Source organism: Micropterus salmoides, unplaced genomic scaffold (genome assembly GCF_014851395.1).
Source record: "Micropterus salmoides isolate LMB-PRFRI ecotype aquatic unplaced genomic scaffold, ASM1485139v1 Ms_hic_scaffold_18, whole genome shotgun sequence".
NCBI lineage: Eukaryota > Metazoa > Chordata > Actinopteri > Centrarchiformes > Centrarchidae > Micropterus > Micropterus salmoides.
In genome coordinates this window covers 16,141,397-16,158,402 of record NW_024040928.1, presented here as the reverse complement: position 1 = coordinate 16,158,402, position 17,006 = coordinate 16,141,397, and the positions used below count along the sequence as shown (strand labels likewise).

Genomic DNA, 17,006 nt, shown 5'->3' with positions numbered 1-17,006 from the left:
CAGTATGCTGTATGTCGATGTTGCATGTTGATGGACATTGCTGCTTTATTACTAGAGACTAGTTTAATTTATAAGGAGACCTGTAAAGATTACATTTAAAGTTTAAACAAAAGTATTTTGATCCAGTTAGTACTAATTTATGCAAAATAATCAATTGGTAGGTAGGTGGATAGAGGGATGGAGAGAGATCTTATTGACACAGTACAAGTACACTAAAACATTGTTTGGGGCAAGCATGTAGATGCCAATTAAGGGTAAAAACCATAAATGGTATATACACTTATAGACAGTAAGATGCAACATTTAAAAAAATCAGTCATCCATAGTTATCCAAGGAAGGTTAAAATCAAGGCAACTGCACTTGGTTGAAGATACTTGAAACGGCAGTAAAGCATGCACTTTTTTAAGGTGCACTTAAATGATATCATTGCTTTCATAAGTTGATTTAAAAATCTGTAAACAGATTGTTTAGCATAAGTTATAAGTGTCATTAATTGTCGGACATTTTATTTGCCCATACTACTGCAGCTTGAGTTCCCTTAAGATGTACTGCTGATGGAAGTTCAAGTGAAAATATCAGTGAAGATGTTTCCTAAAAAAATATTCCAGAATGTATATGTTTTTCACAATTAATAACATTGTTTTCCAATAAACATAGAGAAAAAAATACTGACAACCACACTGTCACTCCCCCCCCCTTCCCCTTTCTTTTTTCCACCATCTCCACCTCTGATCTTCATATTTTCTTTGTTTCTATGGTTTCCCCCATATGTCAACCTCTTAACCACACTTTTCCATCTCTCACATACTATCATCTCTTAACTGCACAACATTTGCTTTGTTCTTTCATTATCCATGTGCATCGCCCCCTCTCTTTCTGTCTTTTAGTCCAGTCCAGATGGAGCCCCTGGCTCCCCTCAGTCCCCTCAGCCTGACACCGACTCTCTGGAGAAGCCGAAACTTAAGGCCGGAGGCTCGGTGGAAAGTCTGCGTAGTTCACTCAGCGGACAGAGCTCAATGAGTAAGACAAGAACCATTATTTTAGAAAAAGCGTGCCTGCTTTTATGACATTATGATATTTTAAAATGGTTTTTAGGTTGTTTTTTTGACATCTTGAATAAAAGGAAAAGAAAAATTAAGATTGTTTGTTGCTTCCACAAAACACAATTTAGCATCTGTGAAATCAACTATTCCAAGTCCTCTATTATTTCAAACCACTATCTCTTGGTGTTATTGTACACTTTGGCTGTTAGTGGACTCTAACACTAGATGGTGCTCGTAAGATTTGTTGCTTGCTGTTTTTTAAATGCACACATGACTTTTTTTGGAGCGATGGCCATGATGAGCAATTCTCTCTCTTGATCACACTCGGTCCCACCAGCTGCCTCATGTATTGTGATCTCAGAGTTTTTAAGTGTGTTTTGACATCTCAGGTCCTCTTATCTAATTATAACTTCTGATTGCTTCAGCCTGTTGTTTCCGTGGATAAAATACCCTCCATTATTTCAAGCTCAGGGCGAACTGAGGACTTGGCCATCTTACAGCAATTTGAAGCCATAAAACATGTACACAAACACACAGGCAGACAGGCAAGCATACGGTAATGATTAGGTAGGAAGTCTTGCTTCTCCGATTCCCACATGCCGACAACATCCTTCCCTCAGATACAGAAAGAATATGCAGCAACTCCAAGGATATGTAATAGAATTGTTTAAGACCCTGTTAAAGTTTTCCACTCACTGCAGACACAAAAATGTAGGAGAAAAAAAAGAGGTTGACAAAATAAAATCAATATAGTGTTTGAATAGTGTACCTATGACTTCAGATCTATCCTTGTAAAGCTACTTGTGAAATTCGAGCTATTATACAGTGACCGTGAAGATGTTTTGAAGAGAGCTTGATTCAGGATTTACTGCATTGATGTAGAGCATAAAGGAAACCTCCAGTTAATCAGTGCTTATTAAATGCCCTGATGGCTTTACAGAGAGTCCTTTTATAGCTTATATAAATCTGTGTGTGTGTGTCTCCAGGTGGTCAGACAGTGAGCACCACTGACTCATCAGCCAGTAACAGAGAAAGTGTGAAGTCAGAGGATGGTGATGATGAAGAGCCGCCTTATAGAGGACCGTTCTGTGGCCGAGCCAGAGTCCACACAGACTTCACCCCCAGCCCCTATGACACAGACTCCCTCAAACTGAAGGTAAATCACACTCTGGGACATGGAAATGATTGTGCCGATATTCACTTGTGCACGCAATTTGTGAATATGATTTATTAAAGACTTTTGCTATACCACAAAGTGCAACTAAAGTCCTCTGTTGGCCAAAGAGCCACTACATTAAATAAATTAGTTTACTTTTAGTAGTTCAGTTAAAGCTTCAATGTTAAAAATATAAATGCAAAAATCACAATGCCAAATTTCTTGTCATTGTGATTCTCCAGCGTGGCGATGTGATTGACATCATCAGTAAGCCACCCATGGGAACGTGGATGGGCCTGCTGAACAACAAAGTGGGCACCTTCAAGTTCATCTATGTGGACGTGCTGAGTGAAGAAGAGGAGAAGCCCAAAAGGCCCGTGAGGAGAAGGAGGAAGGGTCGACCACCAAAACCCACATCAGTGGAGGAGCTGCTGGAGCGCATCAACCTCAAGGTAGATTACCAGGCATGCCAGATTTGGTACAGTTTTGCCATGCGTTGAATACCAAATTCGATGGATTTAAAGCATCAGGTCAACACACATAGTGTCTATATAAATGTTGCAGAAATCAGAGAATTGTCCAGCCTGAGAAATCCCACCCATCTGGCACCTAAATTGGAGAAAACAAAGCTTAAGAAGTAAATGAAAATATTGTTTTAGCCAAATATCTTCAAAACACATTTGCAGACAAGCAGAGATAAATATAGTGTGGCCAATTACAGGCTGCACAGCTTAGGATGTTTGATCAGACACTGACGCATAAACATTAACACCCACATTCTCACAACCACGCCCCAACAAATAACTTGCATCTTTCATTGAAACCTACACAAGCTGTGAGCTTGATATCATCTCCTCCCTCTCAGGCAGCCAGCAGGCTTCACCTCCTGAAACGGAGAGAAATGCTTTGTGGGTTGGCTGTTTTATCTCTGACCAGCCTAATGGCCGTTAAAGATCCAGAGTACATTGTTTATGTTACAGCCCAGAGTCTGGGTGTTACAAGTGCATCAGAGTGCTCGTGTCCACTTAGTCACCACCACATTCCTGCAGTTAGATTAAACGTGTCATCAGACTACTTCTTCTTTGACTTTGTGGCCTGCTGATGATGAAAAAGTAAAAATAAAGTAGACCCCAGCTTTCCTATTCAACCTAAATTCTCTTTTCAAACAGCATTTGAGTTAAATTATTCAGCTTGTGTCGACATAAGTGGTCTTTACATTTCTTAGATATTGAACCAATTTGAGAACCAACGCTCTAGATGACACAGTATTTTACTTGTTTGTCAAGGGGGATTTCAGGAATTTATATATTAAGCTTTAAGCATAAGTTTTAATGCTTAAGTTCCTCTTAAGCATGGCACACTTTTCTTATCTGCAGTGAAGATATTTCTTTTTCTCAGTTCCCTTTCAGTCTTTTGCAATGTATAGCTATATAACTACTATATGAATTATGATTGAGCTGTCATAGATCAAAAGAGTGAGAATGTTGTTGTTGTGTACTTTTAGAAATGCTAAGTAACGTTTGGTTATACTGACAAGCCAACCCTAAAGTGCTTATCTCCACATCCCTGTAACTTTTTAGCCCGATGGATTCTTTTCCAAATAATCTTTGGATTTGGAATGTGTTTGGTTTTCGACTGGCAAAATAAAAAAGACAAAAGATACTGAGCGTGAGAGGTCTCGGCTGCCTGTGTTTGTGTTAGTTGGTGGTCCTTTGTTTAGTCCTGCATCATCCAACAGAAATAGAACGGAGACACGCTGTTCTCCTCTGTGGACTCCACCATTGTAATTGACGGTCTCGCTGGTGACACACAGTCTGTGTATTCATCTAACAAAATGTGTGGGTCACACAAAACGTAGGGATAAGTAACATTCAAAGTGGAAGCAGTTATGGCTGCGTTGAATGATAGTGTCAGCTAACTGTGCACTCACGCAGGGCGTATCTAGATTTTCATAGATATCTGTACCCTCTTAGATAATGCAGTGGTTTTGGAGACATGCTTTGGTTTTGTTGTTGCTGTTGCTGCATATAACTTTGTCATCTGGGGTTGAAGAGCACTGTAATCGTCTCCACCTTCAGTTCTCGTTGTTCCCACATTGCGTTGGCGCCGGGTTTCCCTTTCATGTCCTCTTTGCCATTTTGGTCACAGCTATAATAGCTCGGGACTGTGGCCATACACTCCACATTGTCACTTGATCGGTACAGCTAACTTGCTAATGTTGCAAGTTAGCTGTATGAAGTGCTAACTCACTTTTATGCATGACAAAGTTTGTGCTATAGTGTTGACCGTTGAGACAGCGATAACTGAATTAGCCAAGGCTTAAAGTGACTATTGGCCATTTAAAAATCAAAATAGCAGTTTAGATTTTGCTCACCAGTATATAAAAATAAACAATATGGATGGGAAATTATGTATGTACTCTATGTATGTACTTTTACTATTTTTTTTTATTTATTTTTTTTTAGTCTAGACACACTCCTTCTTAGCTCCTCAAAACAAACTTTAAATTAAGACCTTACTTTTCTGTTATCCAGGAGCACATGCCCACTTTCCTATTCAACGGCTACGAGGATCTGGACACGTTCAAGTTGCTGGAAGAGGAGGACCTGGATGAGCTGAACATCAGAGATCCTCAGCACAGAGCCGTACTTCTCACCGCTGTAGAGCTGCTACAGGAGTACGACAGTAAGTAGACTGGAATTAAGATCCTGGTGTTCACTGAGAATTCTCACCAAAATCTACTCAGCTTCCCTTGAAAAAGGTTTTGCAGGAACCTGGGACTTAAGGCATAGTTGTGTCCATCAGCGCCTGTGTGTTCGCATACTGAAGACTATCATATGTACTTAAATAAATCACCTTCTCCAAACCTCGGTACACAGTTTGTCATTCCTAAATACTAAAGTACATACTTTATATAGTCATATTTGAATAATCATTTTAAATCACGGGAAGGGGAACCCCTGTGGATTTGGGGGTCTCTTCACTTCCGCTATCTAATAAGGCGTAAAATGCCCAAAGAATAACTTCGAAATAATGGAAAAGCAAACTCTAAATTGTATGATATTGCCATTTTCCCTGTGTCTTTGTACTTTCAGGCAGCAGTGATCCAGAGCGCAGCGGCCTGTCGGGCTCCCAAGAGAAACTGCTGTCTGAGGGTCAGGGCCTGGTGGGAGACTCCCCACGTGACTCCGGGTGCTACGAGAGCAGTGAGAACCTAGAGAATGGTAATGATAGCTTTGTGTAGTCTAGACAACCATTACCAAAGGTCCACTGGGAATTTAGCCTTGCTAAGACCAAATCATGGTCTACCCTAGCCCTACTGTAGTGCCACATTGACACCTTTGCCTTTTTCCTCTATGGGCTTCCACCCCTGCTCCATCTCTTTCCATGCTTCTGCAACACCTCGCCCATCTCACTCCTCTGGACCAGCACCTGCCAATCAAACAGCTCCCTTTGCTGCCATATCTGCTCCTAGATCGTACTGCGCCTACCTTTACACCTTTTAGTATGAGAGAGAAAATACCCCTTATCACCTCACTTTCCTGTCAGTCCACTTTCTCACCACTCTTTCCATCTTATAGGCATTCTGTATCGTCAGTGCCAAAGTCCAGTTGTAACTGAGAGGAAGCCAGGTCCAAGACCAGTAAGCCTAGTCCACCCCACAATGTTGGGGGCACAGAGGGAGCGATCCTCCCCAATGCACAGAACTGTTCTGCTGAGAACAAACTCACTTCCCAGTCATGGACTCAGATTCCCTGCTCTTCCAACTGTGGATGCGAGGCTGATAGAAGGATACCGGGAGGATGATTGTGGGATCAGAGAGTATTTCTTTTAAGTGTTTTAAATATGGCAAAAGAGTTTGGCAACTCAATATATGGCTGTTTTTTGCAGTTGTGATTCTACAGGCTGACATGGTTTTTAAAAAAATGTACCAGTCTGGGAACAGATCACAGCTGCCATTACAATCTCTTGTCCTCATACCATTTCGACTTGTCACTTTCGTTGTGTTAATAGTGACTATGATACACAAAGAATCACACAGTATGTGCCTAAAAAAAGATGTTGATGAAAATAGTTTGACGTTGGAATGCATAGATTATAAGAGAGTTCTGATTTTAGAAGTTTACTGAGGTCTTATTTGTGAGATTTCTTTTTGGTTTATTTTTTGAAACTGCTCTATCCTCCTGCATAAGACTGTATGCTTTCTTTCTTCCACACAGAACATTCTTTATAACAGCTCCATAACTCATAAATCACTGCTTTGTCAAACCTTGTCTTCTCTCTATATCTGTTGGGTTCCAGTGTAAGTGCTGGGTTTCCCTTTTATGTGTGTATGTGTTATTCAGGTTCAACAGTAAAGTGTGCAATCTGCCACAATAGAGATTTGAGTTGTGGAATAAAAGCACCTTCTTTCAATTAAAAAAAGGACTCTGGTGCTGCTTTGCTTGATTTTTATGTTTTGTCTTTTTTTCCTGTCGGTTTTTTCTGCCATGCCACTAAACTCTGTTCAACTAGCTGCATAACATTTAATAAGCATTCTGCATTTCTTCTTGCAGTTTCAGGGTTCCGCAGTTCTCCTACCTGTACAAATTCACAAAATCATGAATATATTAAAGTATATTAATTTGGGTTTTTGAATATTTATTAGTCTAGAGAATTGGCAAATCATTTGATTTGAATAATTGAAGGTCATTAAAATGGATTACGCAGACTATGTCTTTCAAACTTTCAAGTCACTGTAGAGCCCTGAATGTATGCTCTCTAATCAAAAGACCTTTCTTTAAAATTTACGTGTCTGATCAGTTTTCCTGTAACTAGGCGTAGTAATTCTCCCTCATATAATCAAATGACTTATGCAATCTATCGATATGTGGTGATGTATCAGTCAGTTAAGTAAAAGACTGGTAATGGTGACCTTCACTCAGTGATTCGCATAATGCAAAAAAAGAAATCAATGACACACAAGGTTTGATGCCATTTTTATTTATTTGAAAAGGCCGCATTTCATGCATCTTTAATCAGTCTAATATTACTCATTACTCATATTTTAGATAAACAGTGAATTGATGTTTTATTATATATCAGTTTCCTAAGTTTATTGCCACAGTGTTCTTACTACATTTCAGTGCATAAAATACATCATAGTAGACATAATTTTAACATGTTACTTGCCGCTGATTATGTTGCTAAAAAATCCAATTGCAACAGAAGTCACAGACAATTTTGAAATTATTTGTTTTATTTGACAGCAGACTGCTCTGATTTCATGTCTGAAAATTAACAAAGTAAATATAGTATTTCTTGGAACTGTCATATGATTTAATTTATTATAATCCCTTGTACAAAATTGGCTGTAGCATACCAATATACATAACTTTTTTTGGCATTTCTGGGAACTGTTGTATATTTCATGACATTTCATCCCACTATTTAAACTCTTTGGCAAGTCACACCATGTGGCACCCATCCATTTCATCCATCCATCCATTTTGCTCTGTAAGCTAAAGGATAGATGGTAAGTTGCTTCAGCCTTTTGTTCCAATGTTTCTGAACTAACCCGTTCATATATCTTTATTTTGGGATTGCTACTATGACAACAACAAATCAGCCAGTTTGGTCATGAGTCAAAGAGCTTATCTTACCACTCCTTCATAAACCTTGGATCTCTTTTTGACTGTGGTTTTACTTAAACAATGACAATGTTGTATTTATATGAGTAGATTTATTTTTTCAGATGACCTAATAGGTGAAATAATTTGTGCTGTGAACATGTTTTCCAATGATGCAAACACACGTGAGCCAGATTGTGAGCTATGTCATAGATATTTTCCTCTCCTTCTCCATAGCAATTATGTTCACCTTTGGATCAGATTTTTATACTAACGGAAGCATGTTTGTAGAAATCTGAGGAGTGACATATTCTCTGTAAAGCAGTTTTACAAAAGAGGGGAAACTCCTTAAAAATTTGGTCACCCTTGGGTGAAAGTGTCTACATCTCATCACTAAGAGAGGATAAATGTTTTCATTTTGCAGGTAAGAGCAGAAAGGCTTCTCGTTCCAGTCGTTCTTCAGCAGGCCTCCAGTCTCCAGACTACCCCACCCTGCCCATGACCCTTTCAACAGAAGCTCTGCAGCAGAACAGCAAGAACCAGCGCTCAAAGTTCCCAAAAAGCTTCTTCATCAAACCCTCCCTGAAGGGCTTTAATCTGCTAGGACTGCGCAAAGCCCAGAGACAGTCCCCAATCCTGGCTAGCCGCAGTTGTGAGGACCTGGATGGACCCCCACAACCTACTGGACCCTGGAAACGCTCCCACTCTCTGGGTGATCTGCAATGGGAGCAGAGCTTTGAGCAGAAGGATCTGGGTATGGAGCTTAAACTCACCAAGGAAGGACCCAAATCAGGCAACAGTAGCCCCAACAAGGTCTGTAGAGATGAGGGTTCCCCAGCTCGGAAAAGGACTCCAACAGTGAGCCCAAAAGGTAGGGCCGACAGACCACCTGTGCCCTCCCAGCTGCCTCTCCACCCTCCTTGTCGCACATCCCACTATCCCTACCCTGCAGAACCTCTCTCCAGTCCTACTCCAAGTCCCCCTGAGTCTAATGTGAGTGGGGAGAGGGTCACCTGGACTCACCCCAAAAAGCCCCCAGTCCCTCCTCCCGTTCCTGCTAAGAAGTCTAGGGAAAGACTAGCCAACGGCCTACGTCACCCCCCGCTCTCCCTACCCTCCTCACCCTCTCCCACTCCCTCCCCTACTCACTCCCTCACACGTTCTCACCCCAGTAGCCCTATAATCCGCGGCAGCAGCCACAGCCCCAGTGCACCTGCTCTGCCTGCCAAGACCCCAAGCACCCCCACCAGCCCCTGTGCCACCTCATCCGCCTTGTCCATGGGCGAGGAGTCAGGCACCCCATCAGCAGTGCAGCCTCCATGGTTATCAGATCTGGGGGGCAAGGTGGCTGTTGCAAGGAAGGTTTCCTATGCCAAGATGAGTCCTGACCTGCTCACCCTCCTGGAACAACGGCTGGAGTCTGAGGGCATCGATCTTACGGAGGAGCCCTACTCTGACAAGGTTAGCAAAGCATCATTAATCTAAACATGAGACGAGAAAGATGACCTCACAATTTAGATTTAGATTTTAAACAGATAGAGGCAATATGACATCCCATTGAAAGTACAAAAACTTCGATTCCTTCAGTAATTGATCATTCTGACTTTTTTTACATGCTTATGTAAGTCACTAAAAAGAAAAGTACACACTAAGGAACAGAGATGAGGTGAGGAATTCTTTTAAAAACCACATCTTATCCCATAAAGCAAAAACATGTGAAGTCATATTTGCTAATGTGAAATTGGGCCTCCAATATTCCTCGGGCTATACTGGCGTCAGGCTTTTTAGTTTAGCATTGTAACATGCCTAACTTGACTCACTCATAATTTCACTGCCGCTTGTATCTAAATTACTCTGTGTTAAGGCCAACAACATGAGCAGCTTGCTTTGGAACTCATTTAGTTTAAAAATAGAGAATAATAGTGATTCTTTTTGTGTGCAGATGCCTTTCTGTGTGTGTGTGTGTGTGTGTGTGTGTGTGTGCGCACAATAATAAAATATGCTGCCTGGAGCTGAGGGAAATACTGTGGGCTGTGTTTCAGTGTGATGCGGTTCAGACTGTTAAGTTTATGGGCTGAATCTTACTGAAGGCAGACAGGGTTATAAAACCCTGTCCCACTCGCCAGACCCCAGGCTGGGCCCCTTTTAACATGGCGGAGCCCCCGACACTGGCAGGAAAACAACACGCACACAAACACACAGAGGTATCAAGCGATGAGGTGAGAAATAGTACGTTAGACCACAGCACAGCTCTGCTGGATTCCTATTAGTTAGAAGTGGATTGGCAGAGACATGAGAGGCACACTGCTGCTGTAGTAGCAACATGTAGGGTTTGAGCCTGCAGAGGCATAAATGCAGTCACAGGTGGCAAAGGTCATACAGGTCAAAATGTTGAAGGGTGTGAGAAGCATAATTTGGCCTTGGTGTCAAACATCAGTGCCTGTAGCAGTGAGTATCTAAAACAGTCGAGTATAAATAGTCAATAATCAAATGCTTGGTTTTAATCTTTTTTAATTAGTCAATATATTTGCTGATATAAATAAGAAAAGAAAAAAAGATAAGAAAACCTTTATTTGTCCCACAGTGGGGAAATTGCAGTTTGCAACAGCAAAGATAAGAGCAGAGATAGATAAGTGTACAAAGTAGCATAAACAAGTGTAAGAACAACAAGAAAGTACCGTTCTTACAGTAAATAAAAACAAAGTTACTGTACATTAAATAAGACTAAAAATAAGGACATTTTAAAAAGTTTTATTTAGGAAAAGTTGTTGTAAGGTAAAGCTTAAGACAACATTGAACACTGAGAAGTTTGGAATATTTTTTTTAAATAGGAGTGGTTATTAAATGTTTAGATTCCTAAAACAAAACTGTCAAAGAAAAAAACAATTGTGGTAAAGGTACCTAATGTAAGATAAATTGGCACGTGTATTATGACATTTCAAACAATGTCCAGCCCTGCGCATAGTCAGAGAGAATAAAATCAAATGATTGTACATCTTGAAGCTTGCTCATTGTTGGATGCCCAAAGGCATCTGGCCCCATATAATCCAGATAGCGCGAAGAGTACTCTCCATACCTCTCCGGAGAGATCAGTTCCTCCGTCCACCCACCCTTTCATCGTCAAAAGACCTCCGGTTCAGTTTGGCCAACCAAAACCAGGCCTTGCTGGAAACCTGCCATCGCTCCAGGTGTCTACACAAAGAAAGACGGAACAAGAAAACATGCTCAAAAAGTTCAGCAGAGTTTCCTGCCCTGCTTTATCCCTCGCATAGTCACTGCCGAGAAAAGTCTTTTAAGTTCTTTCCTTTTCTCTCACCCTAATCTGATTCTTTTCCCTTGTATTGAGGCAAAACAAGATAAAACTAAATATTAATAGCAGAAATAAACATGACCGACAAAACAAGATCCAGCATGTACTTTCAGTGTAAGTGAAAATAGGGATTAGGTTATTGTTGAGTACTGTATGGGAGCCAGAACAAAATACTTACCAGAGTTCAATTATACTGTCTATATTCTATTGTTTTGTCTTCATATTTTCCCTTTAAGATTCCCTTTAATTCCCTAATGACTGGAATAAGTCAAAATGCTCCTTTTTGTCACCCCACTTCATGTTGCCCATTAGCTTCTCTGTGGTTGTCCATACACTGCTCTCGGACACATTCAGATGTCTGACATATTGTCCTCTTCTCTGAAATCATTGGTTTGTGTTCATTTTTGTGTTTTATAATTCCTCTCTCGTGTAAAGTCAATAAAACCAATATTGTTGTGATACATTCATGCCAATAAAGCTAATTTGAATTTCAAGTCTCTCTCTCCCCTTCTCTCCTCCAGCATGGCCGGTGTGGCATCCCCCAACCGCTGGTGCAGCGTTACTCAGAGGACTTGGATCAGCCTGTCAAAGAGGTGGCCTCCATAATGGACCAGTTCCGAGTCAAAGAGCTCCGTAAACAACACCGTATGGCTGTAAGGCAATAACACTGATCTTCCTGAGAACTTCATAAGAATGGAGACAATGCTGGGAACAAGTTTTAGAGTTATTCATGCTTAGTGGGGCTTTACTAGAAAGTAACAATACGGCCTGGAAAATAGGCCAGTTGTGAATTTTCCTGTATCAAAGGCTGGCACCCTTACTGTGGAGCAGTGATTATTGTGCTTGCCTAAATATCTAACAAGCTGGGTAAATGCAGAGAGAGATTTTTTTTAAAAGCAGTTGTCGATGTATTATTGTTGTAAGCAGCGTAAAAGTGACTTAAAGGTGACCTATTACACAGCATTTCCAGCCCTAAATTGTAGTTCTGTGACTCCTGTGTGGTAGCTCAAAAAAATTCTTTTCTTACACTGGCCCTTAATGCAGGCCTCTGAAATGGGGGCCTGCATTAAGGGCCACCAAAAAAGCACTTTCTTGGCTACATATTGAACAACTTAAACTTCAAATGACCAGCGTGTCATCCTGTACTGAGCGGTATAGATAGACTGAGCGTAGTGGCTGCCAGGAGGGTGGGGCAAATGACCATATATGGAAAACGGACTCCGTATGACATCACACGGAGCCAAGAGTAGAAAAACTATTGAAAGGAGCTTTCAGAACAGTCTGAGGTTTTGGCTCACAGGGATTTCTTTTAAATACGTTTACCTCACTATTTAGAGCTTTGGCCATGTTTAACATGAACAACCGACATTGTAACATAATAGAAATGACAGAAAATACGGAAAAGCATACTAGGTCACTTTTAAGACATAATAAAGTCTATCTTCTCCCTGTAACTTTACATGATGTGGCAAAAAAGGCTGGCATTCAGGAACACAACTTGCATTGCCAAAGTTGCCTGAACAATTTTGAACTTCTACTGATTTGTCAGCTCAGATCTCTCTGCATATTCAGCAATGTGACATCATCAGAGTAGCTACTGTAACCAATGGCTTTTTTCCCTCTCAGATACCTTCAGGAGGTTTGACAGAGATGTGCCGGAAGCCTCTGCCCTCGGGTCACATCAGCACAGTCTCTGATTGGCTCACCTCCATCGGCCTGCCCATGTACACCACATCTCTGGCGGCGGCGGGAATTGACAAGCTGAGCCATGTAGGCTTGTTAACGGAGAGCAGTGTGTGGGAGGCAGGGGTGCGGGATGAAAGACATGCCCGCCGACTGGTTAGCGAGGCACGATTGGTCAGCGCGCACAGAGAGGTGCAGTCCTAACCGTGTTGGTGGAGTCATGTAAAATAACCGGTATCAACTCACTGGTCAGTACCATCTCATTTAAACATGGTCAGTAGGTGACCAAAGGCAAATTGGCCACAGGACACGACGACCACAGCACTACAGTACTTCCTGTCTCGCACGTGTCAAAAGACTCATAGTGAGCCACCCTGCTCCCTGATTTTCTCTCTTAATAACGCTGTCTTTTCTCAAATGTTTACGCCATTGAAGAGTACTACAGCGAGGACAAGATATCAATTGCCTTTAAAAAAAAAAAAAAATGACTGTACACTCACTCTGTGGGATGGCTTCCATTCTGAAGACACCCGAGAAGTCTAAAAATAAAGACTTGGATCTGCCTTGAAGGAAGATTGCACACTCTTTTGTAGGATGGATGTTTTTTAAATACAGAAAAGACAGTTTCTTCCTGCATATTTCATAAGTGCTTCATTTTCATCTTTTGTGGCAAGGCAACATTTATTTGAGGGTCTTTTAAGGAAATAGCTCGGCCAAAGCGATTCACTTCTCATTCAGCGTTTCATTCCCTCTAATAGGTTCTCATAATGACGATGAAAGAATTCACTTAATATCTGGACTTTTAATTAACTAAATACATACACCAAACTATGAGTAACTGGTGGTTTTGAGATGGCTTATTTTGTATCATGTTTCTGTATTATAGCATAACACATATCTGAAATATAAAATGATTAATATGTTAAAATTTGTGTTTGCCTTTTGAATGTTGCAGCCTTATTTTTGGGGCCACCTCTCAGTCATTGCTAAGCTGAAACAGCTGACATCACACCTTTTTATTTCATATTATACAGTGTGTCCTGTTTCACTGCATATGCTGGATGCACGCCCTGCTCCGATATGAATATGAGTCTTACAGAAAGCTCTGTTTTACTCCAGTAATCACAATCTGCTTTCACAGCAACAATACATTCCCTGTGTATCCAAGCACATATTAAGTTGCCTTATCATCAAATAGAACATATGTATAGTATTAACTATACCATGACTAATGGCTAAAGTGTGCTGACGGTGCAAGCCTTTTTGTTCTGAATGTGTCTAAGTCTGAGAAAGAGTTGAGATTTTATGAACACACATTCCACCAGATCATTTCAGTGGTGCACATGGATGTGGACCACGAAAAACATGCCTCTGATGGATTGTGTTGTGGAGCTCAGATGATAAACCACAAAACCACATGTTTAACATCCCAACTCATTCACTGTACATGTTCCATGCAGCGGGTTGTGGGACTAGGGAGGAAGGAGAAAATAAAAATGTTCCAAAGACCCAGCTGACATCTGGGTTGTCATATTTGGAATTTATAGAACTGTCTACACTTTGGTTACAGAGTTGAGGATTTTGATTTATAGTTTGATAATACGCTGTTTGGGACTTTTAAATCATAGTCTATCGTAGCTATAATCAATGCTGGTCTGAAATTCTTAAATGGACTTTTGCCAAACACACTGAGAATAGATAGTATGAACAGTTATATCAGGTGATAGCAGACCTCCAAGGTCAGCATACACTATGACACTAAATAAGTCTTGCAAATCAGGGAAACACTGCATAGGGTCAGCCTGTTACAAAAACTATGGGCCAAAAAGTGAACTGAAAATAAGCAGGAGTTCTGTCTTTCGTAGAAGACTTATTCCATGGATTTCATATTTAAAAAGTGTTATTGAAAATCGAGAATTAGAGGATTTTTTTTTTTGTGCGGTTGGCATTTTATAGATAGATGTTTGATGCCTTTTTTCTCTTCAATCAAAGTGGTGCTCTGAGAATGCGAGGATGGGGGTCGGTATTAACAAAAATTAAAAGACTCATTTAGTGTTTTGTAAAGAATGAAAATACTGACACTGTAAATGCACTTTAGAGGGTAAATCTAGCTGTCCAATAGGCAAAATTGGCTACATTTTGTTCACGAGTCTATAAGGACATTTGTTGTCAGGTATTATAAAGGGTTTCAATGGGTTATGCTGGTATTTTATTTTAGTATTGAGTTCCCAGTGCCAAGTTTAATAACCATTCACGGGTTAACCTATTCCAGTTATTCGCTTCACAACAATAAATTCTTAATTACATATATGAAATGCTTAGCAGAAGTTGCACATTCTGTATATGTAATTGATATTTAAATAACTTATTTTTGCTTTTTTTCATATCAACTGTAATTAGCTGTACTATATCAATAGCAATACCTTCCTGCATAATGCATATTGCTTTAGCCAGTGAGGAACTACAGTATGTATTGTAAAATATGTGTACAAATTATTTTATTTGGTTTTCATCTACCTAATGATTGTCCATACAGATTTGCTTGTGTATTGAAACAACAAAAGTAATGTCCATAGCTATTTGTCATTCTGAAATATAATAAAAACTGTTTCTTGCCATACACTGGCCATCTGATTGTCGCTATGCACTTACACACACACACACATACACGCACACACAGTCATGGAAAGATGTGGGTGTGGCCCACTGGCTCTCTTCATCAATGTGGTTAGCTGTGACATTGGCCTGATGATAACTTTCTTAATAACATTTTGAAATTAAAAATGAGAAAGTGTGGATGGGGAAACAAAAGGAATAAAAACACGACTTGTCAAACATGTCATTATTTTTATTTATAAGAAGCTTGATATTCATTTTCTAGGGCTTGGTCAAAAGGAAAAATAGAAGAATTCTGTGACCTTATTGGGATGTGTACCCAACAGTATCTCTGTTGGGTACACTGTACAGTATAACAACTGTACGTATTATACTGTCAAAGGTTCGGTTGCCAGTTGGAGCTCTGAAACCAAGGAACTTTAAAACTTTGTCTTGTTGTGTCTTACTTGAAATGCCTCATTTATAAAACTATACACATCTGCTCAGGACCAAGACAGCAGAGTTCGGCTGCCTGTCTGGCTCTTGTTGCAGTGTAGCTGTTGCTATTACTATTATTTTACTTCCATAACTTCTATCTGTGTTTGGCCTTAGTACGTCTTTGTTTGCTAGTTGCTAGTACTTTTTAAAAACATTTTTAAAAATGGAACTACTGTATAATATTTTTCCTATCTACAGCTGTAATAAGCAGTTAGCTTCCAGTTCACGACTCTGTCTTCCACAGATACAATTACTCCATCCATCGTCAGCCGCTTATCCTGTGTACAGGTTCGCGGGGATACAATTACTCATTCAATTTAAAATATCTCTGGAGGTAAAAATGAAACCTTACAGCAATGACGACTTTCTGCCTCATAATTTCCTCCCATTTTTCTGAACCACTTTCCTCTGTAGTGTTTATTCACAATTTTATTTGTGTCCATATACAAGTTCCCTCAAACTCTGCTGGGGGACTTATACAATATTACAGTCAAGAATCCAACAATCAGTTTTGATCTTGCATTTATATGAATGGATCATAGCCTACTTTATCACTAATGAGCATGACTAATGTGACACAAAGCACACAGGAGAGAGAATAGCCATTGTGATACTGAAGATTCCTCAGTGATAAACTGCAATGAGTATCATACTTTTATTGTTCTTTATAGGGAAATTCTCTTGCCATTTTTTCCCCTCCCCGGAGGTCCGAAGTTACTTAAGTAGTTCCACGGAAGGTTTGCTGTATATGTGAAGTCTAATTCCTAAAGTTTACTTTTGTGGAAGGTAAATCCAACTCTGACTTTGTAGCTTGCAAGGTTATTCCCCCAGCACAGAATCCTGTTGAGTTTAATTATGGTAGTGTAAACTCAATTAAGGGGCTTCTTAGTCTTAAACAGGTGCTCCTTAGTATAGACGAAGGGGGCCTTGTTCAAATGTGCTATGATTGTGCCAGAATGAGATTTGTTTGTCTCTGTCTCAAGCTATTTTCCTGTACTGTACTGCATTTACTGTAATATGACTTCACCAGTGTACGCAAAACCTCAAGTAACCACAGGTGTGTAGACACACTATTTCCTGAATCCGAGGAACTTGACTTCCAGCCCCAGGA

The 17,006-nt window shown here is 40.3% G+C and overlaps 1 protein-coding gene across 1 annotated transcript in view; it reads left to right on the top strand.

Moving 5' to 3' along the window:
- The window catches only part of sash1a (SAM and SH3 domain containing 1a), a 163,595-nt gene extending 148,173 nt beyond the window's left edge, over positions 1 to 15,422 (top strand). The window contains 8 exon segments of the mRNA XM_038726241.1: positions 889 to 1,021; positions 2,031 to 2,200; positions 2,443 to 2,652; positions 4,735 to 4,885; positions 5,296 to 5,424; positions 8,234 to 9,270; positions 11,641 to 11,772; positions 12,746 to 15,422. Of these exon segments, the coding sequence (XP_038582169.1) occupies positions 889 to 1,021; positions 2,031 to 2,200; positions 2,443 to 2,652; positions 4,735 to 4,885; positions 5,296 to 5,424; positions 8,234 to 9,270; positions 11,641 to 11,772; positions 12,746 to 13,006 (2,223 nt within the window). The 3' untranslated portion in view covers positions 13,007 to 15,422.
- Positions 15,423 to 17,006: the final 1,584 nt, after the last annotated feature.